The sequence below is a fragment of the Actinia tenebrosa genome, unplaced genomic scaffold, assembly GCF_029948245.1.
Source record: "Actinia tenebrosa isolate PJP-AT-01 unplaced genomic scaffold, QUT_ActTen_1.0 PGA_scaffold0__85_contigs__length_37466705, whole genome shotgun sequence".
NCBI classification, from domain to species: Eukaryota; Metazoa; Cnidaria; class Anthozoa; order Actiniaria; family Actiniidae; genus Actinia; species Actinia tenebrosa.
Window position 1 is genome coordinate 19084013 of NW_028292569.1, and position 24675 is coordinate 19108687.

At 36.5% G+C, this 24675-nt stretch overlaps 2 protein-coding genes across 2 annotated transcripts in view; both read left to right on the forward strand.

The window, feature by feature from the left end:
- LOC116298236 (epoxide hydrolase 4) overlaps nucleotides 1–24652 on the forward strand; it is a 62500-nt gene extending 37848 nt beyond the window's left edge. Inside the window, exons 8-11 of the mRNA XM_031706618.2 lie at nucleotides 14601–14696; nucleotides 17514–17690; nucleotides 23358–23431; nucleotides 23880–24652. Of these exons, the coding sequence (XP_031562478.2) occupies nucleotides 14601–14696; nucleotides 17514–17690; nucleotides 23358–23431; nucleotides 23880–23994 (462 nt within the window). The 3' untranslated portion in view covers nucleotides 23995–24652. The remainder of the gene's footprint in view (nucleotides 1–14600; nucleotides 14697–17513; nucleotides 17691–23357; nucleotides 23432–23879) is intronic.
- LOC148913651 (uncharacterized) lies at nucleotides 605–4208 on the forward strand. Its single transcript, XM_089034601.1, has one exon. The coding sequence runs from the start codon at nucleotides 605–607 to the stop codon at nucleotides 1187–1189; it is 585 nt and encodes a 194-aa protein (XP_088890727.1). The 3' UTR covers nucleotides 1190–4208.
- Nucleotides 24653–24675: the final 23 nt, after the last annotated feature.

Below are 24675 nucleotides of genomic sequence, written 5' to 3' on the forward strand. Positions count from 1 at the left end.
AAACACTCTTGTAAATATTGCCCCACGACTTCAAATCCAGCTTATTTACTCACACGTGGTATACCAGTGAAAACATTCGCACGAAAATCCGAGTTCTGGTCCCTCTTGGATGGGCGAGTCAGAAAAGGATTGGCCGACACCAGCCAAGCAACCACTGAAAGACCACCACACTCAAGAACTAACGGTAACTGCTCGTGTGGAACCAAGACCCAACATACTGAAAGCCATCGACCTCATGAGATACAGTACCTTCAGTCGAGCCGTAAGAGTCACTTCACTCGTCCTTCGATTCATTGCTAAATGCAAGAAGATTGTGTCCCCCCACGAGCTGCACATCATCACATCTGAAGAACTGCTAGACGCAGAAAACAGGCTGATAAAAGGTTCGCAAAAGTTAACATACGCTGCTGAAATCACACATCTGACCAACGGGCCACCAAAGAAAAAGCGACCCGCTATCGCAAAACAATTGGGACTATACCTGGACGAAGAAAACCTCATTTGATGCCATGGGCGTTTGCAACACAGCCCCCTCTCGGAAGAAACGAAATTCCCAATACTACTAGCCAAAGACTCAAAACTGACCGAGCTAATCGTAAGAAGGATGCACTCACGTGTCTTCCACAATGGAGTCCGTGAAACATTGACCGAAATCTGCCAAAAATACTGGATTCCGCAAGGAAGGCAGTGCATCACAAAGATCCTAAGGAAATGTGTGACATGCAGAAAAATAGAGGGAAAACCATTCCCACCAGCCAGTACTCCGTCTATGCCCAAATCACAGCTGTGTGAAAAATGCACATTTTACGTAACTGGGGTGGATTACGCTGGCCCTCATCTATGTGCCAACACAAGAGCCGTACACCTGGAAGTAGCAGAAGATCTGAGCGCCGACGCATTCATAAGAACATTCAGAAGGTTTGTCAGCAGACGAGGAGTCCCGAACTTGGTAATATCCGATAACGCAAAGAACTTCAAGGCAAGCTCCAAAGTTTTAACACCCCTTAAAGACAAAATCCAGAAGTCAGAGACCTCACAGCGCTTTCTCTCGAGCCATGGAATCAAATGGCAGTTAATTGCTGAACGAGCTCCATGGTGGGGAGGCTTCTACGAAAGGTTAGTTGGCATAGTCAAGCGTTGCCTCAAGAAAACAATCGGGAAAGCATCAGTGACCAAATCAGCGACCTAATCGCAATAATAACCGAAGTGGAGGCCGTGCTAAACAGTCGTCTTTTGACGTACCCATACGCAGACATCAATGAAGGCCCACCTTTGACACCGTCGCACTTTCTCTGTGGTCGTCGCTTGCTAACACTCCCAGACACCACATCGAAGGAACAGGAATATGATCCTGACTTCGCGGGGCCGGAGAGCACTAAAGAGACGCTTACCAGACGGGCAAAGCATTACCAACACCTAAAGGCTTTGGGTCCGTTGGCGCAAGGAATATCTCACCAGTCTAAGAGAATTTCATAATCTAAAAAGAAGCAAAACTGAACTGCGCTGCGAAAACTGGCGACGTAGTCTTGATACATGGTGACCTACCGAGACTGCAATGGAAGATGGGTGTCTTCAAGGAGACCTTTCCTGGTAAGGACGGTCATTTAAGAGCAGTCATTGTACGGGAACCGGAAATGACCTCACCCCTCCAGTTGAAAAGCTCTACCCGTTAGAGATTACGAAAGAACCTGAGCAACCAGTCCACAAAGCCAATGACAAGGAAGACAAGACACCCCGTCCAGAGATGACAGCTTCAAAACAAGCAAAACAAAGAATTTTACAACTTTTATTGGGTATCAATCAGGAAGTGCGGAAATTTTCTTGGAAAATTAATACAGTTATAGTTGTAAAAATTGATAACTAGTGAACCTAGAACAGCCAAAAAATAATCAGAAACAAAAGTCCCTGAGGTTCAGTTATTATCGAGCACGATGACAAGGAAACCGTTACGAACTAATGACCAAGTACATGTCAGATCAACATCAAATGTGCCCTCAAGCAAAGAAAAGTACCTTTGCCTTAGAAAAGATTTAAATTGAGAGAGACTAGGAAAAACACTAGTTGGCGCCTCTTTACAGACGGTGTTCCAAAGGCAAACTATCCTATTAAAGTAAGATGCTTTAAAGGTAGGGGTTTCACAAGAACCATAACAGGATTTCGAGTAAGACGAGTACGTCTATGTTTGGAGAATTTTGACAAAATCGTGAACATTAACGTTTGTCTGTCCATATAATGATTTATAAAAGAACATGAGATCCTTAATCTTTATATCATAGCAGAGAGGGAGCAAGTTCAATTCCTTTAGTCTTTGTTTATAAGTAGTTTCCCCAATCTTGGTCCTGAGGATACATCTGGTGGCACGTCGCTGTACTCTTTCGATCTATTCTTTTAGTTTAGATAGGCTCGGTGACCATACCTCAGAAGCGGTCAATAGCTTAGATTTTACATGTGCTAGGTATAGTGTTCTTCTGCATCTTATATCACTCAGTTGAGGGCATGTCCTCTTAAACATACCAAAAAGCTTGTTAGCTTTGAATTGGCTGTGATGGTTCATTCTACGAAGAAAAAACTGTAGAAATTTAAAGATATTGACCACGTAGTTTTCGAGTTTTTATTTCTTTAAATAACGCATGCGACCGACTTTTCTTGACGTCATCAGAAATAAAAATTCTTCAAGTTCTGTTACTGCGAGAACATATATAAATCGTCCAAACCCATCCAACGCTTTCCCACAATATTCGACCGGGCTTGGACATTTTATAATTATTGATGCTAGAATCAATAATTTGATCGTTTGTTTCTCTGCACGCGTATACTAGCTGTGCGCGCTCTAACCTGTTTCCTCGTGTTCGAATTTCGCTTGTGCGAAAGAACAAACGATGGCAAATGTGATTTTAAAAATGGCATTAAACGGGATGGTGTTTAAGCATGAATACCAGAGATTCCTTCTCTTAGTTCATTTCCTCTTCATTTAACTGACTACATCAATATTCTAACTTTTCATTCATTTCAATTTGGGTTTCCAACGATTATTTAAAGCTGATACCTTTGATCGATGGCAGCTCAAAACAGCTAAATTTTATTATATTTAGCTTTTACCTCATATCAAATCATAGTTTGAAAAAATGAAAAATATAACCAAATTACAAGCAGATGAGAGGTAAGGGATACCGTCACAGGTTTCCCCAATTACGACTTAAAGTGCCTATGAAGCTAAATTTTTCAGCTATTATCGGGTGCTCACTAACACCGCTTAAATACAGCAAAAAAGGTCCTCTTTTGCTTTTAAAATGTCAACATTGTTAACTCCCAACTAAAACATTGAGAATTTTGGACAGAAAATCATGTCGTGAAGAATAAGCAAAAATCTTTATAGAACTCCTTTTCGTTTGGGCCCGGAAGTTGTGGAATATATAGCGATATTATAAGGCGATAAAATAGTCTCTCATCTACGCTGCAATACGCAAAAGAAAAAGCCAACATCTTATAAGTAATTCTTTGGAACAAGAGATCTAGGAGTCATCGTCTCAAGCAACTTCTCCTGGGGCACTCACATTCGCACCATTACAGCTAAAGCCAACAAGCTGCTTGGCTTACTAAAGAAAACGTGTCCACAACTAACAGACACTAGAACCAGAACGAGGACACTGTACTTGGGACGTCTGAAATAACAACTGAATTTTGCAACCCAAGTGTGGTCTCCAGCACAACTTAAGCTCAAAGCAGCAATTGAAAGAATCCAAAGAAGAGCCACAAGACGGATTCTCAAGACCAAGATTAGCGAAGATGCCATAAAAAGAGATGTTACTGGCGCTCGACTTACTTTCTCTTTGCTACGACGGAGAAATGAAGGACCTAGTATTTTTTATAAGGCTTCATATGGACTGATCGATCTCAATGTTCACAATTTCGTTAAATTTGATTTCATATATAACTAATGGGATTGCACCATATAAAATACAAAAGGCATCGAGAAAAGAAATCGTGGAAAACGCAAAACTTCGAAGATTTGCTAAATCTTTACTCAGAAACGCTCTTCGAAAAAAAATTCGTTCTCAAGACCAGCAAGGAACTAGTTGACCAAACTCACACAGTATAAAAACAAGAGCAACAGCAACACTTTAGGATATTTTTGAATAATTTGATTCAATAGGAATTTTTTAAACCGAGTGCGCAAAAGCGATAAACAAAACTGAGAATATGAAATGTTCGTGCGATTTTCTCCAAATCTAACATAAGAATTTCTTTAAATCCTTGATATTTTGTTTGTTATGAATTGGGGGTTCTTAGGAGTTAACAGTTTTTCTACAGCACATCTGAATCGCGCGCACTTTTATTTTTTCCAATTTTCGATTTTTCTCGATTTTCTTGCGTTAAAGACTTTGATTTTGATAAAATATACATTAGTACAAACTTCAAACCAAGAGCAACGACTGGTATGAATTCTAAAATGATCCAGCAAACAGAACATTGTCAGCGCGACGATTGAAAAAGTTCTGTTTGGTGATCACGAAACTGTATCGAAACACCTTAAATGGTCGGTCAACTGACGTTTCACGTTTGCCGTGAACGTAAATCTAAAACTCTCTATTGGTAAATCAGCGTCTCCTAGTTTTTTTATCTAGACTTTCGTCCTTTAAATTGTTTCTAATTCTGAACTGCGATCTCCATAACAGTGTATTTGATATCGACTTGCTTTGCACATGGTCAATAGTTCGCGAGTGTCCGTGTCACAGACAATAGTATATTTATTTTTTATATATCATATTATTTTATGTGCGTCCTCAAGCGAAGTGTCTATCATGGGACCGCTCTCCCTATTGGGTAGTCTTTCACACTTATTTTTCTAATTTTGTATACATGTACCTTAGTTTTCCAACAAATCGGCGTATAATTGGTCAGTATTATCAGGCTGAACTCCTAGTGTTCTTTGGACAGTAGATGCACTGGACTGGGCTTGGGTGAAGTATTCGATCTATTACTTTCCAAACTTTCTTTGGTCAATTTGACTGTAGTACTTTGGTTGTGAAGGCCTTCTTGGTGTTGTTGATGAGGTGTTTGAGTTCATTGCGTACAGCCCTAAAGGACAGCCAGACCTCAGTTATATTATCTTGTTGTGCGAGTTTTCTTAATCGATTCCTATTGACCTGGAGTTCCAGTGTTTTAGAAGATCCAAGGTGCCGGCGGACGTGTTACTTTCACTCTATGGAGAGTGAAAGTAATATGGAAGTTCAAGATGTCAAATTTGTGACAGGTGACTCCAAGGCATACTCCAGATTCAATGAAAGCTTCATAAAATCTTGTATGTTTTCAGATTCCTTAAAGGAGTTTTCATTTCGAATATACTTATATCTGGGAACAAACCTAGCGACAAGTATATTAACAGTAGCATATACCGCATCGTGATAACTTATCATCAATCGTTTCTTATCGGCTCAGAATAGACTTCTGCCAAGACTGACACCTGATACCTTCACATCCATCAAGAATCTTGGAATCTCAAGGAAAAGTCGAAGCTTTCGTGGTGGAGAATTAAAGTTAAACTTAACCATAAAGAGAACCAGAATTTGCATATTTGCAGAACGTTCCGAAACAGGCATAACAGAAGGCTTCTTTGCGAGGGTCTCTGATTGGCAATTTTAAATTTCGACCTGTTTTACGCATAAATCATGAAATAACTTTAAAGCGCGACGATATCAAGAAACTGAGACACGCACTCTTTTTGAGATTAGATATTGGTCCTCATATCTCAAATTTTCAGCGAAATCAGTTGAAATCCGGCGTTCCAGGAACTTCTTGAAAAAGAGCGGTCGAAAATGATAAAACCCGCACTCTTAAAAATGATTGGATTGATCAAAAAATAATGCTCATGGTTGAAATCTGTGTTTATTCAGTATCAAACAAATATATACTTTACTATAGCCATTAGATGAATATTACCCTGCATGGCTTGTTTAAGATAGCTTTTTATGTTGTTAACAAGACTTATATGAAATTCTACTGACAGCCAATGAAGCTGTCTTAAGACTGGTGTGATGGTATTTTTGGATTTCTTAGTAATAATATTATAATTTAATTGAAATTATATATATAACAAATTGTCATGTGCCGAGGGATAAGAGTTTGTTGCGGAAGGAGTCTGGGCATTGGCAATAACTTAGGTCCACTGGACAGAGAATTCCACAATTTGGCACCACTATAACTTTTTTCGAAAAGTCAGTCTTTGGTAGAGGCATGGCAACTTTATTTGGAGAATCACGCAAATTATAAGTGCACTTGGTCAAATATTTCAACAAGCCTTTTTGGTGCGAGGTTATTGAGAACTCTAAACATTAATTCAGCCTTAATTTGAGATCTACGTTCGGTCAGAGGAATCCACCCCAATGATCGTATTGCTATTTCAGACTGACCAGCCTTATTCGGACAACGCATAATTACCTTAGCGCACTTTTTTTTGAAGTTTTTGCAAGCGATAATAATAGTAATAATAATTAATCTTTATTCAGGAAGCCTACTTCACATAATGTGTTTTAAAATAGGGTCGGAAAGTCCTACACCTGGTGCGTCCCATACTTCTGAACAGTATTCAAAGATGTGATCTTATAAGTGCATCGTAAACAGATGCCAATGTATCTTGTTTTGCAAATTCTCTAAGCCTTTTAATAGCACCAATTCCGGAAGATATTTTACCGGCTATTTCGTCAATATGTATTTCCCAAGTCAGTAAGGTTATCATCTATATGTACTCCTAATACTTTTATACGATGAACTCTCTTAACTATAAGTCATTTCCAATTCCTATCTTTGGTTCACAATCGAGACTACGTATGCGATTTCTAGATCCGATCAAAACATATTCAGTCTTGGCAATGTTAAGGCTTAGTTTATTTGCTAATAGTCACGTTTTAGCACTGTTCCAGTCTAGGTTCAAATGGATTTCTGTTTCAATTATTGATCTTCCTGCTGCTGTGATATTAGTGTCGTCTGCAAACATTCTCGGTGTTGAGTATTTTAAACAATTTTGCAAGTCATTTATGTATAAAAGAAAAAATAATGGGCCAGGATTAGAGCCCTGAGGAATTCCACAAGTTATCACTCTCTCATTTGAATAACTGGCATTTATCTGACAAGTTTGCATACGATCATTTAAGTATGAGCTAAGCAGCTTAAGTGAATCCCCTTTGATACCGTAAGCCATGAGCTTAGCTAACAATATCATATGGCTTACAGTTCCAAAGGCTTTCTTAAGGTCAAGAAATACTACAAAGTTATAAAGGCCAATCTAGTACGATCTTAATAAAGCTGATGCAGTTGAATGCTGGCGTCTGAAACCAAATTGGTATTCAGATAATATATTCTCCGAAGATACTCCATCAGCATTTTTCACAAATCTTAGTGATTATGGGAAGAATTGATATTGGTCTATAGTTGTCTAGCATGTTACGGGGACCTTTTTTGTGTAATGGGATAACTCTAGCCACTTTCAACTCAGACGGAAAGGTTCGCGACTGGATTGAAGCATTTAAGATATCTGCTAGAGGTAGCGCAATGACTGGTGCTGATAATTTCAAAAGATTAGCAGATATCTTATCAATTCCTGTTGATTTCGATACAGACAATGAGGCCAGGTTCATACGTCGAACTTTTCATGAGCCGAACCTAACACGTTGAAGATCGACCAAAGATCGTCAAATATCTACTTTTGCTTCAGACGTCGTACCACTTGTTCAGTCGATCCAATTAGATTTTTCCAAGTCAAGCATTTGGGACAGCGGCTAACATACAGTAATATAGAAATCAGACTCTTCCGCAGTGCCGCAGTCCCCCGATCGGCTATCCTATACTTTTTCCTGCAACTTCAACCAGGCTGTTCTTCATGGCTTTCAAAATATGAACACTTATTGCATATTTGCATTTCAGAACAAATACAAACATATTTCGTGGTTGCAAAACACGAACAACACATATCATCGGACGCCATTTTGCTTTCCCGGGATCCGGAACCAGCTGCCCAGCCTCTCATATAACACAGGAAGCCATGTTGATGTTTATGCGCATGTACAGCTCATGATAAAAATGCTTGCCCTTCCCCCCCCCCCCCCCCCCCCCAACCCTTTTTGCGATTAAATATAATATATGCATTAGGTTCGGTTCATGAAAAGTTCGTCGTTTGAATCAGAGTAGCTCCGAAGTCGTAATTCCCGACCGCTTCAGTCGATCTTAACGATTGGTTCGATCTCAATGTTATGGTCGAACTTAATATGTTTTCAGACGTCGTACTTTTCATGATCTTAATTCTTAGCATTTGGTTCGGCGCATGAAAAGTTCGACGTATGAACCGGGCCTGAGGATAGTAACTTATACAGTTTTGATGGACTTATGCGACTGAAGCAAAAGTTTCCATTTGCTGTATTAACAAAGTCATTGAAATTCGTGTTTTGGATAGCATCAACATTATTAGCTAATGTCGACCCTATGCTAGTAAAATACTCGTTGAATTCATTTGCGAGTTCATCCGATGATGTAATAGAGGAATTGTTTGGTTTAATCTAGTTGATGTGACCGTCTTTGGTTTTGCTTACGCCCAAGTATATTATTGATAGTCTTCCAAGCCTGTTTTGGATTTTATTTTTGTTTTCAATTTGTGACGCATAATAATTTGTTTTGGCTTTACCTAACGCAACGTTGACCTCATTTTTGCAACTTTTGTACAACCTCCAAACATGCTCTTCGTTCTTCGTGAAAGCCATACGTTTCAACCTGTCACGTTCAAACATCTTATTCCGAATGTCTCTAGTTATCCATGGGAGGTTCCGTTTGTTTCTAATTCGTTTTGATCTAAGTGGAGCATGTCTGTCAAGAACTTCGAGAAATAAATTTTTCCACAAGGCCCACATTGCATTAACATCGCCTTCAGAACCAACATTCATCAGGGTTGTCTAAGCTAAGTCGTCCAAACAGTTTTCAGAATTTAGACGTTTATAGTTTCTTATTTCGATTTGCCTTACGGTATTTGTTTAGAAAACGTGTTAATTTTACGGACCAAGTAAATTAAGCTATATGATCACTAAATCCCACATGTATCACGTCAGAATGTAGTCTTCTCCGGTGATGAAACAATGCTAATAATTAAGAGAGAATTCTTTTCGTATTTAAGCAGTGAGCGCCAAAAACTATTTTCTTGAACAAAGGCTGTTGTACAAGGCTAAAATCTTGTTATTCAAAAAGTTTAACTTGTTTAGAAGTGGAGATGACCGATGAAAGTGGAATCAAAGTGCTAACCCAAAGCAAAAAATTTATTCGAAAATGAGGTTAAGGCCTTCATTTGCTTATTTCCCATATATTTTCTATAAAAAAAAGCCTGACAAAGCAACATTCTAACACAAATGCAACAAAACATCTTTGTACAATTGAAAATACTGCTTCAAACAGGCATTTTATCATAGTACATCAGTTTCTAACTGTTTAAAAAAGGTTTTGAGCGTTAACCCAAAACGAAAATTGGGGTCAAAACTCATACGAAAGTCTAGTTTTTGACGCTTTTTGCCATTATTTCTCATTATTGAAAAACATTTCCTCTTAATATCTACTAATGTACTAGTATAATTTTTGACACGTGTGGGTTTATTGATCAGCTGTGGCAAATGATAATGTTCCATAATTAACGATAATTTCTTAGCATAAAAACTCGTGGAATCTAATAATTTAGCGTTAAGATCAGAATGTATGATTCCAAATCTAGTTCGTTTATTTTTTCTCTGAAACATTGGATTTTGCAAAATATTTGAACAGGTGCACTAGGTGGTCTATACATTGTTGAGACGATAAAAGTAAAATGATGATTTTAAAAAACAAATAGACATCATTTTCTTACGTGTCTGTCCTCTCATTGACAATAAATTTCGTCATCACATTGTCAAAGCAATATGCGGATCCACACTACTTTGACAATGTGATGACGCAATCTATCGTCAATAAGAGGACAGACGCATAAAAAACTGATGTCTTTTTGCTAACTTCACAGCCTGTGCTCCGTCGGTGTGATTAAACGTGTTTTAATATCGAGTCGCCAAGGATAGCTATAACACGCTTCTCAGGCCGAGATTGAGATTCTTCATTAGATGAGCGACCATTGGGTTCCACTACTTTATTTTCGGTGTTTTTCTCGTTATTACCATTAACAATCATTCTATCTGTACTTGTTGTACTGTTGCTCTTTCTTGGCTTTTTAGGCTGACTTTTGTGTTTGGAAGCATAGTTAATAGAGGGGAATGGTTAGAAAACTCTATTATCATAGAAATTAGTAATGTTCACATTTGGTTCTGTGCCAATAAATTATCACTCAACATAGAAAAATCCAACTTTGTTCTTTTCCAAGCACCCCAAAGAAAAATCACACACCATTTCCATCTTACCATTAATAACAAATCTATTAAGCAAACAAATTGCATCAAATATTTAGGAATTTATGTTGACTCAAAATTTAAGTTGGAAACCACAAGTAGAGTATATTGCCAAAAAACAAACAAACGCAGTATTGGTCTTTTATCAAAACTTCGTTACTATGTGAATTGGAGGATTTTGAATAATTTCTATTATGCTTTAATTTACATGATATCAAACTACATTAAAACCATTATATTTATTACAAAAGGAAGTTGTGCGTATTATTACATTTTATTCATTTGTTGAGCATTCAAGCCCTATATTTAAACAATTAAATTTCATTAAAATCTTGTAATTTGATATTGTAATTTTCAAAATCTCAACTTTCATGTACAAATATAATAACAAGTTATTGCCCAGTACCTTTGAAGGATACAACACAAGAGCAGCAACAAAAAATCTTTTTATTTACCCAAGGCTAGAACAAATTAAGGAATATTTAACATGCGATTTCAAGGACTTAAAATCTGGAATTCTGTTGATGAATCACTTAAGAAATTGTCTCTCTATCAATTTAAGAAAAAGCTGAAAAATGAATTAATTTCTAAATATTAAGATCAAGTTTTACTTTTACAAATTAACTTAAATATACTGTAAAGACTGATGATGCTCTTGTGTGCAGCGTGTGTATATTTTTCAATCATATTGATTTTTTTGCCTATGTGTTTATACGGTGTGCTATTGTGCTCATTATTATAATTGTAAATAGCAGAAATACCGACCCTAAATGTAATTACTTTTAATTAAGAATATGTAAACCAACTTCCAAGCATTTTTAGCTTTCTAGTCATTTTTGGAAGTTTGTACCCCTCAATCTGTTTTAACATAAAACAATGTATCAAATTAAAACAAAAAATGTAATAATGGGTACAAATTAAGTTCTTCAGTTATAGGTTATTGTTTACTTTTTTCAATCGTGACCGTGCACAATCCTTTGTTTTACCATTGTTTTACCATCGGTTGGCAATGGCTGAGTGAACAGATCAAAATATTTCTTTTGGCAGCTAGTTCAAAATACTTAAAGATTTTAAAAAGATATTTGAATGTTCCTTACAATAATCCCATATACAAAGTTTATGTTTATTTATTTTGCAATTTCGGATGAGCATAAATCAAACATATTGAACGGTCAAGACCGGTTTAACCTCAAAAGCGAACAAAGACCTGATAACAGTAGGTTTCCTAACCATTCCCCTCTACTAACTATGTTGGAAGTTAAACTGGTAGATGAACTTATGTCGCTATTATGCAAGGATGAATTGATGGTTAGTAATTGAGCAATATTTGGTCCGATTTTTGATATTTTGCTTCTTTAAAAAGTTATTAAATTTTAAAGTTGGAACGTCGAAGAATTTCAATGCCGGTTAATGTTTTACCGCATAAAAGACGAAATACTCAAAATATCAAAAATCGCTCACACCCTTTTGTAGATTATCTTTTGCTTATTCACATAGTGAGGTTCTTTTGGCTATACGCGCTTAACGCTATTTCCGTTAATTCACCTCTACGGAACGTGCTCGATTTGTGTTTGAAGCTCGGTATTGTTTCAAATTAGAAAATCATTTTGAATTAATATTATTTTCGAAATATGTATCATATGACCTTTAAAACGATATATAGTGTTAGAGGGTTTTGTTGAACTTGTTGTGTAGAGAGAGCTTTAGAGAAACATGCCCCTGAAGGTCTCCAGTAACCTTAATTAATCTATTGTTCCATCATATGGCGTTTTAGCACATCAATGTGCAAGTACGACCAATGATTATATATTTGTTGTGTCGGCTCATTACCATTGATGTTGTAATGGTCATTTATTACACACATATAAAAGAAGTATTTTTAGAAAATGTAACAAGCAAGCATACGAACGCTCAAAATAAACAAAAGTGTGCATCACACTATTTTTCAACAGTTTGTGTTACTTGTCCATTTTACTCACAGGATTAACGTTGATTTACCGTAAATCCTCTAATTAGCCCCCCTTCTCAAATAAGCCCCCCTCTCTAATAAACCCCACTTTTTAAAGGAAGAAATTTGTTAAGCCCCCCCTCTCTTTTTAGCCCCCCTCCCCTCCCCCTTCACAATTAAAGAATCACGTGTACTGATTAAAGGTGTTACATATACCGTGTTTTAGTTTTGCTATTCACAATAATCGTAAATTATACTTGAGAGACTAACACAGGTGAATCAAATGATAAAAATGCTATGTACATCACTACTGATTATGCGAGACGGTCAATAGTAATGCTTCCGTTTAATCCTGAGTTACAATCATATTACATCCTGACAGCGTACAACTTACTGCGTTTCGACTAAATCAATAAGCCACCCCTCTCAATTAAGCCCCCTCTCTCCAATAAGCCCCCCCCCCCTCCCCCTCAAACTTGCCTGAAATAAATAAGCCCTCCGGGGGACTAAATAGAGGAATTATCCTTTTATGACAGTGTACTGACTCACCAAGAGGTGATCTACAATTTTTCTGCCAAGTCCTTTGACGGTTTACTAATTCAGCCGGTCTTAGATTGACAGCGGTGATGAATAGTTTCCGATTAGTGCAGTTGTCTAAAATTCTTCCTCCACCTCATGACTTCAACAACTGAGTGCAGGAATTCTTCATTGCTCAGTGAATATTTTGTTATCTTCAGCTACCTTTCAAATAGTTCTTTAGTCGTTCCTTATTTTTCCTTTATATTTTTGTTAATTCACTAGATAGAAGTTTCTATAAATTAATTAATTAGTTAAAACTTTTTGTAATATGGATCTTTAGTATTAAGGAGGCTCTGGGTAGCTTTTATTTGACTGCCTTAAAACCCTTCAATGCATATGAAATTAAAGAAAAGTATTCGTAAGAGATACGTCTTTTAGTGACTTCATTTAGAAAAAAATCGTTTTCTATCGCTTTTGAAAACAAATTGGGTCATTTAGCTTCATATCAAAAAATCCATAACGTTAGAAAGAAAGTCACAATTTGATTCATACTCAATAAGGACAGTGTCTATATCCGTACCTATATTCTAGCTACTAAAAATATTGAATCCACTAAATTAAAGTCCCGATTTTGAGGGTATAAAGCTGACACGCTGGAAATAATAGTAAAAGTCCATGAAAATATTCATCGCGTAAATATTTGGAAAACGCTCTCATACATTTTTTTCATATTGCAATATGTTGGGTGCCTTGATGAATACTATCGACTGGTGCAAGTTGCTTTGAAAGTTTAGGTCTAGTTTTCGAGAAAATAGGCGGTAAACAATTTCTATGATGTCATCATTACGTCATAATGAAAAGACTGCACACGGAATGACTTGTGAGAGATACTTGTAATGTATTGATGGATTGTCCTTCACAGTGAAGCCTTTACGAATGATTGTTGTCACTCCTCCTCTGCGTCCATGTCTTAGGCTATGACGGATATCATAATCTTGAAGGGAGTTCAGGATGTCAGGATGTCAGCAATGGTCTAACTATCGTTCTTTGCAAGCCAGGTTTCCGTCATTGCCAGAATTCGAGGTGGTCGGATATTTTTAAATCACAGATCGAACCCGTTTTGTTATTTAGAGATTGTACATTCGTGACGGCCAGTTTAACCCGAGATCGAAGATAGGTTGTAAATGTTCTCAATAATGGATGTTGGACTAAATTATTCAAATTCTGGCCAGTTTTTGTTCTTTGGCGATAGGTGTCAGTTTCGGACGATAGAGTTTTGTGAAAGTTTGCGATATCATCAGTTCAAGCCACTTATGAAAGTTATGAAAGCGCGCGCGTACTGTCCTAACTATGTAATAAAATAATTTACTAGACGGCATTCGTGCAATCAAAACCTTGCGCGTAGTTATCCATTAAACAACTTTGGTACACCCCCATTTTTCTTTTTATATTTGGAATAAGCATTAACTTTCACTTTAAAAAATTGTAGTTTAAAAAAAAAGTTTAAAATGTTTTCCAAAAGTAGCCAGTCAACTTAAGAAAATTACAGTAGAATGAAGCTATACTGTGCACGCTCCTGCGCCATTATATATCGCGCACTTAAGCCGTGCCCCCTACCCAAAGATTATTTGCGGTTAGGGAAAAATCAAAAATCCTACCGAAGTTCTGAAATAGCAGGTTGCGATACGACGATTTTTGCTGTAAACAAATATCTTCTTTTTCTTTTCCAGTTTGTCTTCTTTTTTCAGCTGCCCTACATTCCCGAACTATGGATACGTTTGAATGATTTTGCGTATCTGAATGATGTCTTTAGAGGGCATGAGCTGGTAAGTATTCTCCGTTATAGCAAAGATTAACTTATTAAATTCTAGCTCGATCATTGCGGGCTTTTACCTAGTTGGAGCCAACCTCTGATGTGATTGTCCCAAAATGTGATAAGACAGCTAAAAGCTTAATATTTAGCAAATTGACATCAGTTTGTTCAAGGGAGCACGGCAGAATATGGCTTTTTGACGATGTGATAGAGGAATTTGAGTAAACGTCCGCCATCTTGTTTTTCCCCCTCTATTTTGCTTTTTGCTTTGTCTTTCCGCTGACCGTTTATTACGTAGACGCAGGCGAGCCCCAAAGGGGCGAGTTGATGAATCCGAAGTGGCAGGGAGTGCAACCGTTGGAGGTGTGGCACTACTAAAGCCAGGAAGTGGCGGGGAGTGCAACCGTTGGAGGTGTGGCACTACTAAACCAATGAAAAAGAAGAATTGGGAGGTGTGTCTTCTCGTGATGCTCGTAACACTCTCCATGGCAACCAAAACGTCATTTGAGCTGAACATATTTGACGTCCATATGAAATCTTCTTTTGATACAATGACATTTCAAGGAATTTTTCACATATAAAGACTGCAATTTATATCATTATTCAGATCTCAATAACTAGAATGTGATACACAGAAACCAATATTTGAAGGTTAAATTTTCTTTATCTGCGTCCGAGTAAAGCCAATGTTTACATAAACAGGTATTGATATTGTTAAGGAATGTACCGGTATTCGAAACTATTTTAACTTAAGCTAAAGTCCGTTTTTGAACTTCATACCAGCTGAATGAAATTTCATCTGATTTTTTAAAGTTGTAGTAAAGTAAAAGTAAAGGATACTGAAGCTTACCAGAAATCCTCCTTTTCTTTCTTTCACAACCAGGAACTGTTTTCTGAAGCAAGCGACCGAAAGTCGCTCGGTTTATAAACAGTTGTTGCTCAAGTTTGCATTCTTCAACAAATTCATGGAATATGCTATCAACAGTCTCGACATTGTCAGGTATAAACAGAAATCTTTCTTGAATTCTGTAGATACGAAATAATTTTTAGTATAAAACATTATTCGATCAAAAGAGCACATCCAAATTTTATCGACCGTCAATTTATTGACATTCAAATTGGATAAATTTAAATACTTACACTCTGCTATGGTAAAGGCCGGTTTAGACGGTACGATTTTCGCCTACAACTATCGTATACAACACGCTCGCGCCATCCTACAACTCGAGTCGTAGCGTGTAAATCAAGCCTACAACTCTCCTACGACAGACGAGAGCGTGTTGTATACGATAGTTGTAGGCGAAAATCGTACCGTCTAAACCGGCCTTAATCAAGAGTAGCCGAGCGACTATCCTTTCTTCGAGCTTGTTGAATATTCATATGTTGGGTGATTTTCAAGTTTTTCGGACATTCTAGCTCATTTATTTACGCCATTCCTCAAAGTTCCTAGCAACGGTGCTGTTCCTAGCAATTTACTACGAGCTTCTAGCGATCATATTTCAACGGTCGCACTCCCCACCACTTCTCGCCCCTTTGGCTCGCTCGTAAATTCATCGACTCGCCTGCGTAATAAACGGTCAGCGGAAACAAAGCAAAATGGCGAGAGAAAAAAAACAAGATGGCGGACGTTTAATCAAAATTCCTCTATAATATCGTTAAAAGCAACATTCTGCCGTGCTTCCTTGGTTTGTTATGTTACTGTCCTCTTATTGACGATAAATTGCGTCATCACATTGTCAAAGTAGTGTGATTTTATAGTAACAAAACACTAAAAACGATAAAAACACCTTGTTTTATAATCAGTAGTATTTTAAAAACAACCAACGAAAAGAGCGCGCTCTCGTCAGCTTATCCAGGGCGGGAGGAGGGAGGCTCCCTCCTCCCGCCCTTGCTTATCTGTCTATCATCGCGCGAGAAATTTGTAAGTTATTGTAAAAATACGTTAATTTGATGATGATAACTGATTAATGAATAGAGCATGTTTTAGGATAATGAACACGAACAAAAGCGCTTGAAAGAAAGTTTCTTATCGAGTATCAATTAATGCAATACTAAAAACTAAAATGCAGCTACATACAGTGTAAATGTCATTATTGTATTCGTTGTGGGTCATTCATTATGATTTTGACCTGTCTTGGCTCGCTTTTGATGGTTTTCGCTCTTTTTTAGTCGTTTGGGATGATTATGGCTCTTTTTTTAACGGTACTGTATTCAGCTTGCTTACCCATAATATTTGTGATGGGCTTCAGTTGGTTGTCATAGTATATCGTCAAACATCCAATGAAATAAGACAATGATTTTAACAATGTTGACCACCAGGTAGCGGGATATGTTTGTGCCTACATTCCTTAGTGGAGGCAGCTTGATGAAAGAGCAGGCGCTTAGGGAGTAGGGAGTTTTTTAAAGCATATTTTCGTAACAATTACGAAAGATACATGCAGTCAACACAAACAGGAAAAACATGCGCTTTCCTTGAGAGAATCACCCACTTTCGTGTTCAAAGAAATCTATGCTTTTTACTGCAATTTTCAAGCTTGAGCACGAGGCTGCGGCTAGATAAAAAAGAGCAGGCGCTCTTTGCAGGAAAATTGTATGGACTAGTAGAGAGAAAATGCTTCTCTAGAGACTCACGCGTAAGTTTTCCAACCATTCTCGACTTGATAAATCATTAACGCTCGAAAAGAAAAATGGCCGAAACATCATTGCATTAAGAGCAATATGGGTGACAGATGGTATTATGTTAGTTATCATTAATTAATCATGATTTATTGATTTTTTTTGTATATCTTGAGTAACTGATCAGTTATAAATGTTTTCCGTTACTGATTAGGGCGTCAGGAGATCTGGTGCTATAACCGATGAAGATATTGAGGCATACAAGTATGCCTTTGGAAGAAAAGGAGCAGTGACCGCACCTCTGAACTACTTTCGAAATTTGCTAAACAGACCATCAGGATCCCATGTAATCTATAACCGCCGATTTAGAAAGCCAGTGCTTATTATATGGGTAAGGTTTAAATTTAAGTTTGGACAAAAGGATACTGAATGAAACCACTGAATGTTATACATGTTATCGTCATTCGATATACATACATACATACATACATTTATTGAGGCTCCTTTTTACAAGGCTTTTCAGCAACAATATAGATAAATATAATATAACACTAATATAAATGATACTATTATAAGAATATAAAATATAAGTGTATACAATTATAATCAATATGTAAATTAAACTACTTTATTGAAACTAAATAATTAAAAAGTCGTTTTCTAAAAATTTTAGAGTCATTTATACATTTTAAGTCTTTCTGGAGACCGTTCCAAATTTTAGCTCCGCGGAACGCGAAAGAACGTTGGCCCGTAGCTAGTCTACATTTGGGCAGATTCAGATCCCCATTGAATCTGGTCGATCTAGTGTGGATTTGAGATCTATATATAAACTTCTGAGTGAGGTAATTAGGTGTTTGATTGTGAAGGCATTTATGTACCATTACACAATCATTGAAAAATAACTTATCTTCTATATTAAGCCACTTAAGAGACTTAATCCCTTTGGATATGTGATCATATTTCCTGAGGCCAAGGACTATCCTTGCCGCGTAATTTTGCACCAGTTGCAGTTTGGCTTTATTTGCCCTAGTGGTATTGCTCCATATTGTAGAGCAATAGAATAATTTAGTAAATATAAATGAGTTCATGAGTAATAATATTGTCTTTCTGTCTAATAAGTGTTTAATTCTATTGATTCTATTTAGTTTAAAAAAACAGTTTGAAACAGTTTTTGTTGTATGTTCGTTGTAACTTAGGCAACTATCGATAATAACTCCCAAGTCTTTAGCGACAGGAACGGCTTCGATCTCTTTTCCTAACAGTGTTGCTTTGAGTGATGGTAAAGTTTTTGTGAGCTGCGGTACACCAATAGTTAGTATTTTTGTCTTATCTGGGTTGATGAGAAGCGAGTTCATGCAGCACCACTTTGCAATTTCTTTCAGATCTTCATTTAGAGCAGGGATAGCTTTGTCGATTTCTTTCGAGGGTAAGGCAAGAAAAAGCTTCGTATCGTCGACATAACTCATTACTTGACAATGCTTTGGGATAGATAGAAGCTCATTGACATATAGAGTAAACAGAACTGGTGAGAGAATTGTCCCTTGAGGTACGCCAAAGATAAGAGAGCGAGCGTCAGATAAAGTATTGTCTATCCTCACCACTTGTTTCCGATGGGACAAGTAGCTCTCAAACCATGCCATAGCAGTGTTAGAAGTTCCCATACTTTGAAGCTTTGACAGGAGAATGTCGTGTCGAATACTATCAAAGGCTTTTGACATGTCTAGTAGTGCAATGATTGACACCTTTTTATCATCATATTTAAGTTATGTTATTATTTCTTCTTCATGCACTGTCCAAACGTCAAGCATTTGTTTGGTTATTTTCGTATCCAGACCATTTGGCTCTAGAAACGCTACATTCTCGCAACATTCTCGCACCCAGACCTTACCCATTAGCCAAATCGTACTCTCATTCTGGTCATTCTGGATATCAATGGGTTGCCTGTCTTAAAATAGTCTGTTCTTTTTTTATTACTGGGTTACCTGTTACCCAGTCCTAAAATACCTGCACGAGAACGAGTAGTCTAATTGTTTTAGCATAAACATACTAGCTAATATTATAGTAATGTAAACAAAGAATGACACTAAAAACTTGACTGAACGAAACGACGGTCAACCGGCATCACTGTTTTCATTCATCTTTGCGAACTCGACTCGATGTCTTCACGCGCATATAAGCTTAAACTTGCTCTATTTATTGCGCTCAAAACTCTCTTCCCAAGTTCTTTTTTCCTTTTTATCAGTTCTTGGGATCATTTTTCTAATTGATGAGTGATAAACGGAACGGATTTATTGACAAATATTTTGTTGTCAGATCATTCAAAGCCGTGCAATGTTTACAATTCGCTTAATATTCTTGTCAGTTAACTTGCACTTTCTTTATTGTTTCGTCTGTTCATACCTTTTAAATTTCTTCTTGAATACATGTGGTAATTCTTTTAAAATGCCATCATTAATTTATCTCAGTATTCAGTTGTTTACACGTTATTCGTCTTTTGACGCCATCAGGCAGGCAGGCAGGCAGGCAGGGATGAATGAATGACGTCACTTTCCAGCTTTTACCAGCTGATATGAGATATAATGTTAGCCAGTCAGAGTCGAGAAAATTTTGCAAAGCTGAGGTGTCACTTTCCCTCTAGAAATTATAGGTTTCCAGGCCACCAAATGGGGGACAAAACAGTTACAACAGTTACAACAGTTTTTATTTCCACAAAAATATATATATACATACATAAATTGAATAAGTTACAAATATTGTGGGGGGTGCAATAGAACAACCTCAGAGGTTAAACAAGCTCTTACACCCTTAAGACGAAAATGAGTAATATTTACATATATGTAAGATGGGAAGAATCATATATAGTACAGTAGTTTTCGTAGTTGAACAACTAGAAATTTCATAAAACAAAATAAACGTACAGGAAAAAAAAAGAAAAAAATCAGAAAATAATCAGTAGTTTGATATAAGAGGTCATTATAACGTTACGGACTCTTGATTATGCAAAGGCAAATAGGAAAAATGATGATTTAAAAATGTAATTAGCGAAAAAAAAAACAATCAAGTAATTAAATGTTCTTAAACAATCATTCATCTGAGTTAAGCAAATACTTTTTGTAATTCTTTTTGAAGGCTTTGAGTGAACAACTATTTTTAATCTCAATGGGTATATCATTCCAAACTTTAACAGCCGCGAATTTTGTACCAAATTTTCCGTAATTAAGATTTTGTCTAGGTAAAAACATACTTTTGTTCGATTTGGAGCGAGTATTATAATTGTGAATTTGTGATAAGTCAGTGAAATAGTTAGAAAAAATTTCTGGCAAGTAATTGTTAGTGTGTCTGAAGACCAGTATACCCAATTGAAGATTAACAATTTCATAAACATTTAACATGTCCAGCTTCCGAAATAACGGTTTACTAGAGGCCCTTCTGTCGGCAAACGTGATGACGCGGAGAGCGCGTTTTTGAAGGACATGAATACGCTTAAGTTTTGATTTGTAAATGCTACCCCAAGTTGATGTAGCATAGGAAACGTAAGAATAAATTAGGTTGTAATATAAGTTTTTGAGTATATCAAGGTTAAGAAAATGTCTAACTTTATATAAAATACCGATTGATTTGGCGATTTTACGCGAAATAAAATCGATATGTGAATCCCATGAGAGGTTTTGGTCGATTATGACGCCAAGGAATTTCGTACTAGAAACTCTGTTTATTGCTTTATCCATTTTTTTAAATATCGGTGTTTGTTCTAAGCCTTTAAGTTTTTGTATAGATCCAAACAGAATAAAATTGGTTTTAGAAATATTAACTGTTAATTTATTTGCCAGTAACCAATCCTCAAGTGAATCTAGCTCATTTTTAAAGACTTTTAAAATGGTTGTCATACTTTTGTGATTATAAAATAAATTCATATCATCTGCGTACAAGATTAGGTGTATCAATTTCGATGCGTATTGTGCATCATTTACGAAAACTAGAAAAAGAATCGGTCCAAGTATGGAGCCTTGTGGGACGCCATGAGTGATCCTTAATAGATCAGAATCAATGCCATCAATCGAGACATATTGCTTCCTATTCTTTAAATAACTTTCCAACCATGCTTTTGTACCGTTGTTAATACCATAATAGGACAATTTGCGCAACAATAAGTCATGATCTATTGAGTCGAAGGCTTTAGACAAATCTAGAAAAATACCAATTGAGAAATCACCGTTGTCTATTGATTCTATTATCCTATTGACAAAGTCTAGTATAGCGTAAGTAGTGTTTCTTTTCTTCCTAAAACCAAATTGATAGTCAAATAAGAGATTATTGGCTTCTAGATGTTCTGTTAATGATTCACATATTATTTTTTCGAATACTTTTGAGAAAATGGGAAGGAGAGAAATAGGTCTGTAGTTAGATACAATAGACTTGTCACCTCCTTTAAAGATAGGAATTATCTTGGCTATTTTCATCATATCCGGGAAAGTACTAGTCATTATCGAAGTATTGAAAATGTGACTTAATGGTCGATGAATCAATTCGGCTATCATAGTCAAGTATTTTATTTTAATGCCATCGTGACCGGCAGACTTCGAGCAGTCGAGACTGTATAATTGGTCTAGGACTTTCAATGGTGTTACTTGTTGAAAAGTAAGCTCCGGCAAAGGTGATGCTTCCTTCATCCAATTGTTATAACTTAGTTTACTGGGAGGGAGTTTCTTGGCTAAGGATGGCCCTACATTGGTGAAAAATCTGTTGAAAATATTAACAATATCAGGTTTACTGTCAAAGTATTTTTCATTGTAAACGATGCTAGAAGGGTATTTTGCTTGTTTTCTTCTTTTATTCATTATTTCGTTGATAATCTCCCAAGTAGCTTTTAAGTTTCCATGAGCTTTAATCATTAATTTATTGTAATATTCCTTTTTGGTAAACCTGATCAGATGATTCAGTGTGTTACGGTAATTTCGAAAGGCCTCGCGATTGTTCTCAGTAGGGTTTCGAAGTTTTGCTCGGTATAGTTTATTTTTTCTCTTTATGGATTTTAATATACCTGGTGTAATCCAGGGGTTATTCCTAGTTTAAGGTTTAACTAAGAATGTTTTTATAGGGAAGTGTTTGTCATATATTTCCATTAGTGTATTTATCATGAAATTATACTGTTCGTTGGGGTTGTTCGAATTGTAGATAACTGACCAATCAACCCTAGATATTTCCTCTCTAAATTTATCTGCACTACGAGCGGAGAAAATACGCTTAGAGTAATTTTCCGGACGTTGTTTATGCTCTTTTTCGTATTGAATAATGAATATTGGTAGATGGTTGCTAATAAGGGGCTGATAAAAGTACCATAATAACTGATACGTTTTCTCAGTCGGTTTTTCACACTTTGCTCGTCAAAATTTATTATCTAAAGCAAATAGATCAGGTTTGGTTTTTTTCCGTTATCATATTGATATAACACTCCTGAACTGAAGATGATGTACACGCAATAAGCTATAGAATTCATTCTGTGTCCTGCTCTCAAGTCGTGTTTTATCACTAAGATCGAAGAGAGTTATATTGCAATTCTAATTGAAATAGTTAAAAATCATTAACTAATCCTCAACATTAAAAGGAAGATAAGGATGGGCTTGAGTAAATAATCTCTCTAAAAAAATCTATTAAGCTTTAGCTCTGTATCACAACGTGGGACAATCACAACTAGGTGAAAGCCCAAGATCGAATTTAGAAGTTGATTTTTGAGGAGGGAGGAAAAGAAGAGAACCCGAGATCGACATTGAGGCGGCGCGTTAACTGCGCACGCCACCCGTGCTTCCCTAAAGTTTTCAAATAGCTAATGATTATTTTTTTGGGAAAAAGTATTCATCTGGTAGTTAATTCTCCACAGTCTTGCTATTCGTTCAACAGTGCAATAGTCTAATGATATTTCGAGTTAAAGAAACTTGCAATGTCTTTCAGAACGAGCAATCAAACAAACAAACAAACAAAAAGCAAAGAGAGCAAAGAAACAATTGCAAATTACAGTTAATGGTGTATACTTATTGGAAACATTCTTTAAATACAACAGGGCACCGCAGATGGAGCTCTGGAATCTGGCATGCTTGAAGGAACAGAGCGCTTTGCACCAAACCTTACAATAAGGCAAGTCATTTATTTTTTAGTATATCTGCTATCAGCTATACCCTAAATACGAAGTTCTCTCTGTTCGAATAATTTTAATTCCATTGCTAGCTTTAAAGCATTGAATGAGAAGAGGCCGGACCTTGACGTAATTTAATTATATTCCGTTTTAGTTTCCCAGCAAAAAAAAAAAAAGTAGAAAGGGAGTCATTAGACCGGGCTGATCAAGCTAGAGCTCCAGATGGGATGCCTCGCATAGCCTTTGGGCTTAGAGAGATCGAAAAGAGATTAGAAAAATTCAGATCAGAGAGTTTGGGACTGAAATATAAAGTTAAGAACCTTGGGCGATCTGTGGTTAAATGCATGTTTTAAAAATTCCCGTGACCACCGCGATATTTTTATTCTTGGCTTAGTATAAGGCTTCTGCGAAACTCTAAAAGTCGGTAATTTGTATTTGTATGACTGACAGATATGTAGACGGAGCATCGCATTGGGTACAGCAGGAAGAGCCAGAGATTGTTAACGACTGTATTCATGACTTTCTGACTGCAAATTCCTATGAATTAGTTTATCACTCAGGATAGACAAATAAGGACACTTGCATCATGATGTAATTAAGTACAATTAATTAACACCAATATGCCAAACTTTTCAATCAGTGGCAATTTCCGGCAATTCTACTTTTAAATGAAAATTTGTTTAATTCCTTGAAATCTTAATTCTATTTGCTAAGTTGAAACTCGAAATTTAACGCTTTTTTTATAGCGTTTATCAACACACTTTCGAACGATTTGGTCGACATCTTGTACGTTCATTCTCTTGATATTGTTGTTTGCACAAACCAATTGCAACCTCACATTTCTTTCCGAAAAGGCTCTTCAATTCTGGAAAGGCATCACTTAGATATTTTTCTATCTCTCTGTGAGTAGTATTATCTTTAACTAAGTCTATTATGGTTTGTTTGTTAGCTTCTATGTACTCCATAATGGCGCCAAACAGATGGTTGCAGCTCCCCTCCGCGAATTGACGAAGACGAATTTGGAAAAAGCTCCGTCTTTTTATCAAGTTTTAAGAATATATTAAACTTTAAAAATAGATACAATGTCAAATTCTTTTGTTGTTCATCGCAGTTTAAAAGTACTGATGTCTTTTGTTTTCAAATGAAAAATAGGGTGATTTTTAAACTTGTCAAATCAAAATAGAATAAATGAAAAGCGTTAAATTTCGAGTTTCAACTTAGCAAATGAAAGTAAGATTTCAAGAAA